This window comes from Lithobates pipiens, unplaced genomic scaffold, assembly GCF_037356315.1.
Source record: "Lithobates pipiens isolate NorthernLeopardFrog02 unplaced genomic scaffold, aLitPip1_a1.2 Scaffold_22, whole genome shotgun sequence".
Lineage (NCBI taxonomy): Eukaryota > Metazoa > Chordata > Amphibia > Anura > Ranidae > Lithobates > Lithobates pipiens.
The window spans coordinates 234,069,957-234,085,486 of NW_027507784.1; the positions used below are offsets into that span (position 1 = coordinate 234,069,957).

At 44.6% G+C, this 15,530-nt stretch overlaps 1 protein-coding gene across 4 annotated transcripts in view; it reads right to left on the reverse strand.

The window, feature by feature from the left end:
- Positions 1-13,212, reverse strand: part of CPPED1 (calcineurin like phosphoesterase domain containing 1) — a 625,662-nt gene extending 612,450 nt beyond the window's left edge. For all 4 annotated transcript variants that reach the window (XM_077448914.1, XM_077448913.1, XM_077448912.1 and 1 more), the window contains exon 1: positions 13,044-13,212. In XM_077448914.1, the coding sequence (XP_077305040.1) occupies positions 13,044-13,107 (64 nt within the window). In that variant the 5' untranslated portion in view covers positions 13,108-13,212. The remainder of the gene's footprint in view (positions 1-13,043) is intronic.
- Positions 13,213-15,530: the final 2,318 nt, after the last annotated feature.

A 15,530-nucleotide genomic window follows, 5' to 3' on the forward strand; every position in this document is an offset into this window, starting at 1 on the left:
CAGAAGTTCTCCCCCTTGTGGGATGGAGACCACTCACCTGATCGACTCCATGTGAAACGAGTGGATTTTCAGGAACCAATTTCGATTTTTTTTTAGATCCAGAATGGGTCTGACATCTCCATTCGGCTTTGGTACCATGAACAGGTTTGAATAGAATCCCAAACCTTGTTTTTCTGTGGGATCTGTACGATTACCCCTTGAGTCAACAACCCGTCTAATGCTTGAAAACAGGTATTGTCTTTTCTCTGGATCCTTGGGAACATTTGATCTCAGAAAATGAGATGGTGGAAACTCCCGAAAGTCTAGTTTGTATCCAAGAGTCACTGTGGAGAGAGCCCATCTGTCCTGAGTTTCCCTTTGTCAGACTTCTGTGAAAAATGCAGAAGTCCCCCCCCCCCCCACCTTGTTGAGGGGAGATGCGGCTTCATGAAGAGGCCTTAGTATTCTGTTTTGCAGCTCCAGGTCTTCCTTTGAGCCTGGGCCTGACCTTGATTTTCCTCTGGAATCTGATGGTGGAAGACTAAGAGGAGGGCCGAAGGAGGGGCTGGGGGGGGGGGGGTAACCAACTCCGGGACTTTTATGGTTTTGAATCAAAGAAATATCATAAGAATTATCAAATCGACAGAATTGACAATTGAATATTAAATGATAAAGATAAAACAATTTTTATTTACATCTTAAAGTCAGTAGTAAAACTTCACTGTTACATCCATGAAAATAATCATACACGGTACAGCGTGGAAATCCACTTAAGAGTTACCCAACTTTGTCCATAAAAAGAAAAAGCAAAACAAAAAAGTAAGCTGCGATTTTCAACATGTTTTTTCGCTCGGTTTGAGCTTCTTCAGGAAATTAAGCAGCCAATGATCATAGCTAGAATAGCAAAATGATACAACAGGTAAGTTTATACATGCAATAAAATTCATAATATTGCACATGGGAGTAGTTAATATCAAAATACATGTAAATCAAGATGTTGCGATTTTAGTAAATAGATAAGTAAATTAATTTACAAGTTTAATAGATCAAAATTTGAGTCTCACCAAATTCACCAGGACTCCCCAGATTTGTAGTGCGATCAAAAAATGTAATTGAAAACTATTAAGTCTTAATGGAAATCTTAATGAAATCATGGCCAGAGAAGACGTATCGCCATTTTCGGTTTGACCTTTTTAGACATCCAAATTTATGTTAATTCTAAGGGAGAAATTGGTTCTACCCTCTTTAGAAAACCGCTGGCAGCAAATACTGTGCTGCATGCGTCCAGCTAGCATCCCGCAACACTTGTGGCCAGTGATCATATGGCCAATATCTTTGCCTAAAAAGAAATTGCAGCAATAAAGCTGATTTTGAATTGGAGGCGAAAAAACTTCAAACACGCTTGCGATACTGTGGTTACAGTAACAAATGTCTAAAGAGATCCTATCTGAGGGCCAAAAAACAAACTAGATCCTCTCTTATACATGGCCAGAAACCCTTTAAACCAAATGAAGGAATTAGATTAATAACACGTTATTGTGCCCAACATTCTCAGATGTGAAGCATTCTGAACAAATATTGGTATCTCCTGAAAGGCGATCCAAAAGTTTCCAAACACTTGAAAGATCATCCAGAGATCACGATCTATAAAAGACACCCTAGTTATAAGCCACTACGTTCCTGCGATTCCCAAAATCAATAAACTACAACGTGGTTCAAGACCATGTCACAAATGCAATTTTTGTAGACACATTTTTGCTTCGGATTCAAATGTACTGCCAAACAAGCGGCTTTATAAACCAAAATTTTCAGTTACTTGTCAGTCTGTGGGAATTGCTTATATTATGATTTGTGAATGTGGTGCCTACTATGTGGGTAAAACCAAGCAGCCTTTTTTTCATCGCATCAGGGATCATGTATCCCTGGTGCGAAGTAAAAAGATGGAGACTCCGATTAGTCGCCACTTTGGATTATTTCATAATTTTGATGACAGTAAAATGCACTTTTTTGCATTAGAGCATGTGGCATCGGGAGATAGAGGTGGTGATTATAACCAGATTTTGTTGCAGCGTGAGGCCCGCTGGATTTTTGACCTCAAGGCCACTGATATGCCTGGCCTGAATGAGGCTTTCAGCTTCAAGCCCTTTCTTTAATTAATTCTCATAATCACCGGACAGTCGGGTTTACATTTTTTTCTCCTTTTTTTTTGTTTTTTTTGTTGTTATTCTCACCATGTTCACCAGCATTCCCCTGATAATAATATAATTATTATTGTTAATGCAATACTAATATTATTATATTTTTCTTTTGTTTTTACTGTCCATATTCAATAAGAGATGACGTTTCTCCTTTAAATAAAATTGGTCTACATGGGCGCCCTGGGGACACTATTGTGTATCAGCTCTGTTAATCAATCAGACATTTGGCTAATAGGTCTCCCACTTTTTGGAATCTGGCTCTCCATGCTAAAATCGCTGCTGTCTCTCTAACTATTAGCTACTTTTATGTCCCGGATCAGTTTCTGATTCTCTTATTCATTCATTAATTTCTTTGAGAGACCGATATACACAGCTCTGTGTAATTGGTATACACTGGCGCCGGGATTTTCCAAAATGGCCACAACGGCGCAATTTGCGTCTTTCGCGTATGCGCGGTCTGCCGGATTTTCCAAAATGGCCGCAACAACGCTTTTTGGCGTCGCCTGCGCGACTAGATACACAGCCTCAAAATAGCAGGAGAAGCCCTTCACGCCCGTAGCTCGGCTGTGACGTCAGACGCTGCCGAGCTGGAGAGGCTCATAACCCCCTCTCCCTGTCAGTTGCCTCCTTGGCAATTGACGGGACAGGATTGTTTTCACAATCCCCCTTCCACTTCTGGATTTATCCATACTCAGAGGTAGGTTTATTGACATGTGAATAAGCTGCAGTTTATTCAGCTATTTCCCCATATTAAATCGTCAAGCTGGATCCTTTGGATCCTGTGTGACAAATTAAATTTTCGCTCTCTTTTTCAGCTTGTCTGAAACTACCCTTGATATATCTCTGTTTTTTTCTGACAAACAAATGGTGATATTACCAGTACTTTAAATGTCTCTCATTGATTCTGTAACTATTAACCTCATCAGGTAATACATTTATTTACTAACTAACCTTTCCAATCAACTCCTTAGACTTTATACTTAGTATGTAGGTCAAGTTTTAACACTATCATTCATTGTTCCTCTCTGGAGTCCTGGTGAATTTGGTGAGACTCAAATTTTGATCTATTAAACTTGTAAATGAATTTACTTATCTATTTACTAAAATAGCAACAACTTGATTTACATGTATTTTGATATTAACTACTACATATGCAATATTATGAATTTTATTGTATGTATAAACTTACCTGTTGTATATTTTTGCTATTCTAGCTATGATCATTGGCTGCTTAATTTCCTGAAGAAGCTAAAATCGAGCCAAACATGTTATAAAAACAAAAAACAAAAATCGCAGCTTACTTTTGTTTTGCTTTTCTCTTTATGGACAAAGTTGGGTAACTCTTAAATGGATTTCCACGCTGTACCGTGTATGATTATTTTCATGGATGTAACAGTGAAGTTTTACTACTGACTTTGTTAAGATGTAAATAAAAATTGTTTTATCTTTATCATTTAATGTTCAATTGTCAATTCTGTCGATTTGATAATTCTTATGATATTTCTTTAAATCGAAACCATAAATGTCCCGGGGTTGGTTACCCCCCAGCCCCTCCTTCGGCCCTCCTCATATTCTCTAAAATATTGGGACGTGGTATCCATAATGGTTTGATCCTTTTCTCTTAATTTTTGAAATGATGGTGGAAGCCGTCGCCACTGCCTAGAGGCAGATGCGCTTGGCGCAGGAGAGAAAACCAGAGTTAGACTTACCAGTAACTCTTTTTCTATGAGTCTTCCAGGACAGCCTCTGAGACATAGGGCTCCTCGCTCCGAGATAGGAAACACACATACCAATTGTCTTAAAATGTGGTCCTCCAGGCCTCCCTCTTCAATTTAAAGAAGAACCACCGGAAGGCTCTGAAAGACATAACACACTAACACAATGTCAGTAAATATCTCCAACACCAGTTAATAGAAAACACCGGGTGGGAAACCAGGCTGTCCTGGAAGACTCCTAGAAAAAGAGTTATCTGTAAGTCTAACTCCAGTTTTCTCCTTTCGTCTTCCAGGACGGCCTCTGAGATGATATGCAAAAAAAAACGTACTTTGTCAGGGTGGGACCACTGCCTGGAGGATCTGTCGTCCAAATTTCTGCTCTCTGTCAGACAATAAATCGGTAGACGGTAATGTTTAGCAAATGTTTAGTAACTGGACCATGTTGCTGCCTTGCAGATGACCTACAGAGAGGCTCATCTGTGCTAGGGTCAGCCTAGGAAGTGCCCAGCCCATCACCTGAGGGTCCCCACCCAGGGAGGGAGATATCAGGGTCCCAAGAGCGTGCTCCTTCCCGTCCGGCAGGAAACACAATAACTGAAGAGGGAGGCCTGGAGGACCAACTTTTAAGACAATTGGCATGCGTGTTTCCTGTCCTGGAGGGAGGAGCCCTATGTCTCAGAGGCTGTCCTGGAAGACGAAAGGAGAAAGTCTGTTTCAATGAAGGACGTTTACTCTTTTGCCAGTCAAAAGAAAGTATACTCTTTCCACTGGAAATTGTCTGGAGGTATTTATCCAAATCATCGCCAAATAGTCGCTCCCCATGAAATGGGAAACTAGACAGAAGCTGTTTGTAGGGTGTTTCAGCAGACCCACCCTTTAGCCAAAGGGTCCTACGCATGTGTTCTAGCACAAGCGCAAGGCAAGACGCCTGGTGTATAGAATCCTTCATAGCATCTATGGCAAAACATAATGCTTTTGGTAACTCAGCCAACTCACGGGCCTGTTGTGCAGGAAGCTTGTTAAGGGCCTCTGAACTGGTCCTTTAAGGACTGACTGATGCCTATAGCTGCAATTGCAGGCTGAGCAACCGTACCCGCTAAAGAAAAATAGTATTTTAACAGGAATTACAGCTTTTTATCTATTTAATCCTTTAGCATTTGCGCATTGTCCACTGGACAAGTCAAACTTTTACTCACACTGGAAATCGCAGCATCCACTGCTGGATCTTTCCATCTTTTGGTAATTTTTTCCTCCATGGGACACAGAACTAAGAATCTCTTTGGAGGGAGAAAATGCTTATCTGGACGATTCTATTCGGTATAAATAAGTTTCTCCAGTAATACGTGGACAGGAAATGCATGCACTGGTTGTGAAGGTTTCAAAGAACCCAAAGAAGAAACCAGACTTTCAGCTGACTCTGTTAGGGGTAGCATGAAAGTGGAGCGAACCATGCCCATAAGGATTTGTACCTCAGATTGTGAAGCTGATACAACTGTTTAATCCGCAGAGGAATAATCGGTTTGTTTTTCCCGATCGTTTGAGGGTAATACCTCATCCTGTTCCCACGGTAAAGGGTTTGGAGTGGGAGAGAGGGATCTAGCACGCTTCCTATCCCCCTCAATGGAGGATGCGATTAAAGCAGCTAATCTGCCTTCCAAGCCTTGCAGGGCAGAGGAAAATACATTTCCAGTCACATATACAGAAGGCGAAGTGTAAAAAGCAGTTGCACCAGCAGCTGGTTCCAGTGACTCACCCTGGCTTGCCATGGAAGGTATCTCCGGAGAGAATGACAATGTGGAGGCATGACTGGAGTTCCCAGCACCTGGGGGTGGTTTCGGTGCCTCTGTACTAAGTCTTGAAGCCATAGTGCAAAGCACAAAAAGCAGAGGCACACCAAGAACTGTTCTATTTACTTGAACAATAGTAGGAAAAACAATGGCAGCATAGCCTAATCTAATGCCAAACAATAAAGTATTTTCCTGTACTGCAATGCCTGTGTAAACCCCACACGTGCACCAGCGCTCCTGTGTCCTGTGGCAGCCTCGCTTCAGCTGCTGTGATAGACACTGTCTGTTTCCAGGGTATCAGCTTTTAAGCTTTCTTCGGGTGTAAGCCCGATTGTCTGTAAGAAAGCCGAGTCCGCACACAGTGCCGACCGCTTAAGCCACATCCCTTCCCTGCCCTCCTTCTTCTGACGTCAGCCTTGTGCGTGCACACGGCAGCTTCGGTCTGAAAACACACACCAGAGCAGAGGAGACTGCAGCCGTGCATTACAATATAATTGAAAGAAAAGTCATAGGTGGACTGTGCAGTTCCTATGCTTTCGTCTTACCTTTTCCTCGCTGCAGGATACTGCTGTAAACAGATCCAAACTTCAACCATCACGGCGGGCAGCGTGGTTAAGCCTTCAAAGACTGGGGCCCTTTAATAGGGGTTCCACTCCTTTGGACCTTGTATAGCACCCCTCAGGACAACTTTACGTAATGTAGCAAGACCAAAAAAAAAAAAAAAAGTCCTGGTTTCCTAGGGTCCAACCCTCAAAAATGAGCATTAAGGCAAAACCTTATTCTTCTATGTGAGGCCTGGGAACCATCCTGGAGCCACAGTGGCGGGATGGATCCGGTTGTGGAGGCTTTTTAAATCCAGAATGGATCCCTCCTAGAGCTCCACAGAGCACACCTTCACTCATGCCAACACCTTTAGACAATGGCGAAAAAACTGAGGTAGTCCCGGAAGGAGGAGGGGTTATATAGGGGAGTCAACTTCCTGTATTGAGTGTGCCAGTGTCAACACTTGAAGGTAGCTATAACCCACTAAGTAAATACTTGAGGCTCTGTGTCCTATGATGTACGTAAATAAAAATTAAAATAATTCATATTATTGGCTATTGGTCTTTCTTTCTAAAACATAACTTTGATGTTTTGTGGAATGAGTGGTTCATTCTCACCTTACTCTACAGTTTCCATTGTTTAAACAACATTAGTCAGCCATAGCCCAGGGTCATAGACTTAACAGTTCTTTGTTATAATGGTTGATCATTTTTATAGTAATACTCTGAAATAAACAGAAGTAATGGGCCAAACTGCCCAGCTATCCCTAGCACAGTCTGATCCCATGTGGGGTGCAAAGGGTGGCTGGACAGTGCACTGATAGCCAGTTTATATCAGTGTTATTCATTGTTATTTTACACCTGATGTTCTCTCATATGTTCTACCACACCTTGGACTATGTTGAATGTCCCCTTATGTATGTGTGAAAATGTTCAATAAAAACAATTTAAGGGGAAAAAAAGTGGAAGGTATTTGGTACAAAGCAGACCCTCCCTGGATCAGAGCATTGCTCCAAACTGGATAAAAGAGCCAGAAGCAAACTGTTCAGAGAGGCTACCAAGAGACCTACAGCAACTCTGAAGCAAATGCAGGAATTTATGATAGAGTGGTCATTGTGGGCATGTGACAATATCACAAATTCTCCATAAACGTGGCTTGTGAGTGCAGCACTTTACACAAATAGCAGCACGTGGCTTCATACCACCCAACCACCCTTATCCAATTATCTCCATGGGTCAGCTGCATACCGCCCAACAGTCTCGAATTCTGAGGGACAACCTCGGATTCAGACTTATGTCCCGCAGTCCCGCTCAGCTGAGCTGTTTCCTGCATTGCCTCCACTGCCACTCACTCTAGTAGAGTGCAGGCAGTTTTCAAAGCTTGTGAACATCTCCTAGATCAGTGATGGCGAACCTTGGCACCCCAGATGTTTTGGAACTACATTTCCCATGATGTTTAACTACACTGTAGAGTGCATGAGCATCATGGGAAATGTAGTTCCAAAACATCTGGGGTGCCAAGGTTCACCATCACTGTCCTAGATTGACCAATCATTAAATAACATTTGCTGGGGGTCCATCCTTCCATCAGTGGGGCCCCAGGAGGCAGTAGCAGAGTGAGAACTTTTTTTTTGTAGGGGCGGAGGCAGCTAATGCCGCATTTGCCAACAGTTAGTTTAGTTTAAATTTCCAGCCCCAGCCTGTCTGTCCAATGAGGGGATTCCTGTCTGACTCGCTCCCTCAGGAAGTGTTGAGGGCAGAAGGCAGAGCTACAGCCAGCGGTGACTGTGAGGGACTGTAGCCGTCTATCAGAAAGGTAAGTAGAGGGCATATAGACTGTTCAGGGACCATCATCTAGGCAGCAGTGGTGGCAGCAGGACCACAGAGCAGGGCCAAGGGGGAAGCAGAAGGGTGACAGTATCATGTGAGCTAGGAGCAACCGGAGGAGCGTTTCTGCCGCTACAAGACTGACAGGAATAGTGACAGCAGAGACAGCCCGGAGGAGGTGCCGAATGTGCTCTCATCAATCCTTTCCAGTTTCACGCTGTCATTGTAGAACTCCTGCATTGGCAGTCTGTCACAGCAGAACTTCACATTTTGCTTACCCACCCCCATCTCCTCCCAGCAATGGAAAGGTAAGCAAACAGTGCTCCCATTCTCAATCAGAACACCCCGCTCCATCCATACAATATAACCCCGCCTCCACATTTGTCCATCAGTATGTCACACCCAGTCATTTTCAATTCTGGGCGCCAACATCCGACATGCAGGGTCTCTGACATCTAAAAGGTAGGTGATCTCTGCTCCCGCTGCACCTACACACTTTCTCCTCCCTGCAAGCTCTCCTCTCAGTCCAGCTCATCTGCTTTTCTCCTCTCCTTCCCCGCCACTGACAGCTCTAGCTCGCTACTCCTCTCCCTGCAGTCAGCGATTTAAGTCTCGCAGCTCTGATTCCAGCTCTCCTTCCAGGAAGGCATCTCTCGTCCTAATACACATCTACTCTTCCCTGTCATCAGTCACTCCTGTTCTGACAAAGCAGACCTCCATTCTCTCTCCACACGAAGGCCTGGTTCACACCTATGCATTTTTAGTGCTTTTTGCATTTTGTAGATTTGCACTACAGTCCATTTAACATGGTTTCCTATGGAACACATTCTAGAGTGCAAATCTGCAAAATGCAAAAGACACTAAAAATGCATAGGTGTAAATCCAGCCTAAACGCCTGCACCCTTCCCTTACAGAAGTTCCTGATAGACTCCTGGGCTCCTCCATTCCCCAGATACTTCTCCCATCCACAGCCAAACTTCCTCCGCACTGTAATCCAGCCTGCACTTACTCTTAGCTGTCTGCATCGTAGGCTTAGGATCCCTGTCTAATTTATATCCCTGGATCACCCCTCCCAACACACCCCAAACCTCCCACCCCCCCCAAAAAAAAAAAATCTGATGTAAAGTAAAAGGGGGACGCTTGATGTGAATGGAAGACTGCTGATGTAATGGGGGAATACTATTGTTAAAAGGGGCCCCAAATTTAAGGGCCATTGCAGATGTAAAGGAGGACTCCTGGAGTTAAGTATAGGGAGATCCTGATTTAAAGGGCCCCTGCTGATGTGAATAGAGGACTCGTCGTAAAAGGGGACTCTGATGTGAAAGGGTGGCTCTTAATATAAGGTGTCTTCTGATGTAAAGGGTAACTACTGATGTGAAGGAGGGGACTTTATTGTGAAGGGGAGATTCTGATATAAAAGGATGACTAAGTATACATCAGCCCTTAGGCCCCTTTCACAGCACATGGCCCATTGCGTCGGCGGTAAAATGCCGCTATTTTTAGCGGCGCTTTACTGCCGGATTTGCGGCGCATTTCGGCCGCTAGCGGGACGCTTTTCCCCCCCGCCAGCGGCCGCGAAAGGGTTAAAACCGCTAGCAATAGCGGCGTTTTGCCGGTGGTAATACAGCGCTGCCCCATTGATTTCAATGGGGAGCAGCGGTGGAGGAGCGGTAAACACACCGCTCCAAAGAAGCTGCTGGCAGGACTTTTTTCTGACGTCCTGCCAGCGCACCGCTGTGGCTTTCACACTACAGACAATGGTGCAGCTTCTTTAGGGCGGATTGCAGGTGCTATTTCTAACGCTATAGCGCCTGCAAAACGCCCTGGTGTGAAAGGGGTGTTATATGTATGTCATTGTTTACATGGCAGGATTATGTCAGTGAGCCTCTCATTCATAGCACAGAGATTAGGGAGTATTTTGTGGGTACAAGGACTGCGCTACTGTGTACAGTATAAACCACTGTAAAGCCGTATTAACCCAAAATAAAAAATGTATTCTATTGCAGCTTAGTAATCATTACATGTGGTGGCTGCATTAGTTGTTTTTTTTTTAGGCTTTGTCACCTGGTGATCTGGTCAGTAACTCCTGTATTAGTGAGACACAACTCTGGATGAAAGAGCAAACGGGGGCACCTTTGAACAGCAGCATTGTCAATCTGGGTGGAGGGGAGTGTTAGATGGACTAGCAGTTTTAAATACACTAACACTTTATAAGCAGTTGCGGCAAACAGATTTTTTTCTTTCAGAATAAAGGTCCTTCATAAATAAATAAATGCTGATCATTGTAAGCATCCCAGCCAGTGGCAAATGGTTTGTCTCAAGACTATAACTGCTACATCTGCAGGACAGCATGATCTTTTGACAAACAAAAACATACTGGCTGAATCACTAGGTGAAAATAGAAAGAAAAAGAAAAATAATGCAGCCATCACATCTAAGAATTGGTAAACTGAAATATAATAAATGGTGGCTTATGAGTTTAAAGCAGTGTTCCGTCCAAAAAAAAAAAAAAAAAGGGGGGGGGGATTTAAAAGCCAGCAGCTACACATACTGCAGCTGCTAGCTTTTAACAATAGGACACTTACCTGTCCTGGAGTCCAGTGATGTTGGCACCGCAGCTGATGTTTCCATCAGCGGTGCTGCCGCCACCATTGCGGGTAAGGGTACCCGCCAGTGTAGCCTTATGGCTTCACACCGGAAAACCTACTGCACATGCGCCAGGCCCCGTTTCGCTCTCCTACTAGCCCGATGACAGGGAGAGGAGGAGGGAGGCCCACGGTGATGTGACGGGCCGCGGCCCAGACTCCCGGAAGTGAGAGCAGGATACCCGTCATCAAAGACAAGCATCCTATCCCCCCTGCCCCCTGAAAGGTTCCAACTGTGGCACCGGAGGGGGGGAAGAGGAGACAAATGAGCAGAAGTTCCACTTTTGGGTTGAACTCTGCTTTAGACTCTATTTAACCATGTTCCTTTAAGCCACCTCAATATTGAATGCATTTAAGCCACGCCCATTATGACTTTTCTATGTCTATTATGCTCCGCATGTCTTTTCCATCCCTAGGTGTCCCTCATTCTTAGTTCCAAAGTTGGGAGGTATGCATAGCTCCAAACTATCCCTGATTTCGAGGGACTGTCCCTGATTTGGAGCAATGTCCCTCTTTCCTACTCATTTGTCCCTCATTTTGGTCTCATCTATATAGATGCATATAAAATGCACTTTTTATCTATCAAAGAGAGTGTTTTCCAGCATAAATTTTTCATTGTGATTCCTAAATTGCTGCATTTGTAAATTTCAAAAGCCAATATAAAAATGAATATTATTCGTAAAAAAAAATTAAATAAAAAATAAATAAAAAAAAAAAAGCACTTGTGGGTTTAACCAATCATGTTTTTTTTGTATAATTCTCCTTTAACCAGTTCCCGACCGGCACACACCGATGTACGTCGGCAGAATGGCATGGGCAGGCTTTTTGGCATACAGGTACATCCATTTTTGCGTGCCGGTCGGGACCCCCATGAGTCGGGTCGTGGGTCCCGTGGACTCGATCACCGCGGGGGTACCCGCGATCGTCTCACGGGGTGGCTGAACGGGAAGAGATGCCGTTGTAAACAGCATCTCCCCGTTCTGCCTAGCAACAAGTGACGCTGATCTCTGCTCCATATGATTGGAGCAGAGATCAGTGTTCACTAACACAAAGCCCAGCCCCCCACAGTTAGTAACACGCCCCTAGGGACACTTAACCCCTACACTGTCACCCCTTGGTTAACCCCTTCACTGCCAGTGTCATTTACACAGGAATCAATGCATTTGTATAGCATTGATTGCTGTATAAATGACAATGGTCCCAAAAATGTGTCAAAAAAATAAAATAAAAAACGCTGATCACCACCATTATTAGTAAAAAATAAAAAAAAATTATTAATAAAAATGCCATAAAACTATCCCCTATTTTGCAAACGCTATAACTTTTGCGCAAACCAATCACTTATTGCAATTTTTTTTACCAAAAATATGTAGAAGAATACGTATCGGCCTAAACTGAGGGAAAATGTTTTTTATATATTTTGGTGGGATATTGATTATAACAAAAAGTAAAAAAGAACGTGTTTTTTTTTTCAAATTTGTCACTCTATTTTTGTTTATAGCGCAACAAATTAAAACCGCAGAGGTGATGAAATACCACCAAAAGAAAGCTCTATTTGTGGGGAAAAGAATGTCAATTTTGTTTAGGAGCCACATCGCACAACCGCGCAATTGTCAGTTAAAGCGACGCAGTGCTGAATCGCAAAAAGTTATCTGGTCTTAAGCCAGCAAAATGGTCCGGTCTGAAAGCGGTTAAAGAGGAAGTAAACCCTGATGAGTTTACTTCCTCTTTCATTCCCTGCAAAAGGTAAAGCATAATGGACTACTATGCATCGCATAGTAGCCCATTATGTGTCACTTACCTGACACAGGAGCCAGCGATGTCACCGCTGTCCCCTGTAGTCCGGTGCATCCATCTTCTCGGTGGGTCTCACTGCTCCGCCACTGTCATTCGGCGAAGCCATGATGACGTCACTCCCACGCACGCGCGGCATATTCGCCGTTGACGGTGCCGCGCTCACAGTGCGCATGCGCCGTAGACAAATATCTCCTAAACCGTGTAGGTTTAGGAGATATTTCTTGGACCTACAGGTAAGCCTTAATCTAGGCTTACCTGTAGGTCAAAGTGTGTTGTAAGGTTTTACAACCACTTTAAGGGAGCGAGGCAAGGGGTTCGTCATCAGTTTGTTTACACTGTGTAAGTGAAAAGTGCTCATGTGCATGAGCCTATATATGAAGAGGGATCCTCTCCACAGTTATCAATCCTCGGTTACTAAAGCAATAATATTTGTAACTGCTGACAAAGCTGCAGTTTTACAGTATAAAAACAGTACAGTATAAAAAAAACACGTTACTTATGCCTGATGAATTATTATTTTTTTTACCAACCGAAATCACGTCAGTATCACTACCTGCATTGAAAAAAGTGAAAGTCCTGCCCCGGGCTCTGACGAACACTTCCCGATCTTCGGACATCGCCTTAGAAGAACAGAGGAGGATGACACACAGCAAACCAAAACACAGTCTATCTACACGCTGCTAATTCCGTACTTCCTGCTTTATTCGGCGATCTACTTCTACTGCCTGAATGAAGATTCTTCCTATACCATCATCAATATCGGCGTATTGATTGGTTGTCCCGCCCAATGCTACTGCGACTGTGAAGTTTACTGAGCATTGTGCCATATGTCAGTGTCCTAACTAGACCGTTGGCTTATACTACAATGAGCAGAAATGTAAACGTAAAACCATTGCAGTTTTTTTTTTTTTACCTGCTTGCATGTCTTTCTGGTAAAATGCAATTAAAAGTTAGTACAGGAGTAAAGGACCATTTTACATTTTTTTTCCTATTAAAAATATACACGATTCATTCATAACATTATGACTACTCACAGGTAAAAAGAGTAACATTGATAATCTCATGACAATGGCATCTAAAAGTCCATGGGTATATTAGGCAGCAAGTAAACATGTTGTCCCTGAAGCTTATGTGTTGAAAGCAAAAAATGGGCAAGTGTAAAACCCCTTTCACACAGAAACTTTTGAACTTCAGAATGAGGGACAATTTAGAGAGTAAATCGCGGCAAAACGCGCGTTTCTAAACGCCGGTTTCAGCTTTTAAAAACGTGTCCAGCAGAGTTTGCATCTGCGTCTCGTGTGCATGAAGCCTAAGACCGCATACACACGGGCGGATTGTCTGCCCAACTTAGTCCGCTGAACCGTGTTTCAGCGGACAATCCGCTCGTGTGTGGGCTTCAGTGGACTTTTTCAGCGGACAGTCTGACGGACAAAGTCTTTCGGAATTTCCGTAATTTTGTCCGTCCAAACTTGGTTTTGTCCGTCCAAACTTGGTTTCAGCGGACAGTCCGCTCGTGTGTAGGCAAGTTGGACGGACTAAGTATGGCGCATGCTCAGAAAGGATTTACACGGCCGAAGGTTGCATTGCAGTGTATTGGACGTCGTTTTTCTAGTCCCGTCGTACGTGCTGTACACGTCATCGCGCAAGCTTTCAGCGGACTGTCTGTTCATCGTGTGTGGTCAAGTCCGTTCATTCAAATGTTGGACAGACTGTCTGTCGGATTGTCTGACGAACTTAGTTGGGCAGACAATCCGCCCGTGTGTACGCGGCCTAAGTGAGCTGCGATGCGCGTAACGGCAAAATGTGGATATTGCCAAAGTCTTAATGGTGGGAGGGGCCTAAGGGGTAGTTCTCACTAATTCCCCCCCCCCCAGCTCTCTCACCAATGCCCCAAGCTCTCCCTAATGCCCCTAGTTCTCACCAATGCCCCCCAGCTCTCTTACCAATGCCCCCAGCACTCTTCAAATGCCCCCAGCTCTCTCACCAACGTCCCCCAGCTCTCCCTAATGTCCCTAGTTCTCACTAATGGCCCCCAGCTCTCTTCAAATGCCCCCAGCTCTCTCACTAATGCCCCCTGCTCTCTCACCAATGCCCCCCAGCTCTCTCACCAATGCCCCCAGCTCTCTCACCAATTCCCCCAGCTCTCTCACCAATGTACCCCTCTTCTCTCACTAATGTCCCCCCAGCTTTCTCACCAATTTCCCCTTCTTGTTTACTAATGCCCCCCCAGCTCTCTCACAAATTCCCCCCTCTCCTCTTACTAATGACCCCCAGCTCTCTCGCCAATCCCCCTTCTTTCTTACTAATGCCCCCCCAGCTCTCTCACAAATTTCCCCCCTCATCTCCTACTAATGAACCCCCAGCTCTTTCGCCAATTCCCCCCTCCTCTCTTACTAATGTCCCCCTCCAGGTCTCTCATCAATCCCCCCCTTCTTTCTTACTAATGCCCCCCCAGCTTTCTGGTCAATCCCCCCCTCTCTTACTAATGCCCCCCCAGTTCTGACCAATTCCCCCCCCCTTAATAACACCCCCACAGCTCTCTGACCAATTCCCCCCTCCTTTCTTACTAATGCCCCCCAGTTCTCTGACTAATTCCCCTCCTCTTACTAACATCCCCCCAGTTTTCTGACCAATGCCCCCAGCTCTCTTCAAATGGCCCCCAGCTCTCTCACCAATGCCCCCAGCTCTCCCTAATGCCCCTAGTTCTCCCTAATGGGCCCCGGCTCTCTTCAAATGCCCCCAGCTCTCTCACTAATGCCCCCCTGCTCTCTCACCAATGCCCCCCAGCTCTCTCACTAATGCCCCCCCAGCTCTCTCACCAATGCACCACTCCTCTCTTACTAATGCCCACCCAGCTCTCTCACCAATTTCCCCTTTTTTCTTACTAATGCCCCCCCCCCAGCTCTCTCACAGATTCCCCCCTCTCCTCTTACTAATGACCCCCAGCTCTCTTGCCAATCCCACCTTCTTTTTTACTAATGCCTCCCCAGCTTTCTCACAAATTTTCCCCCTCATCTCTTACTAATGAACCCCCAGCTCT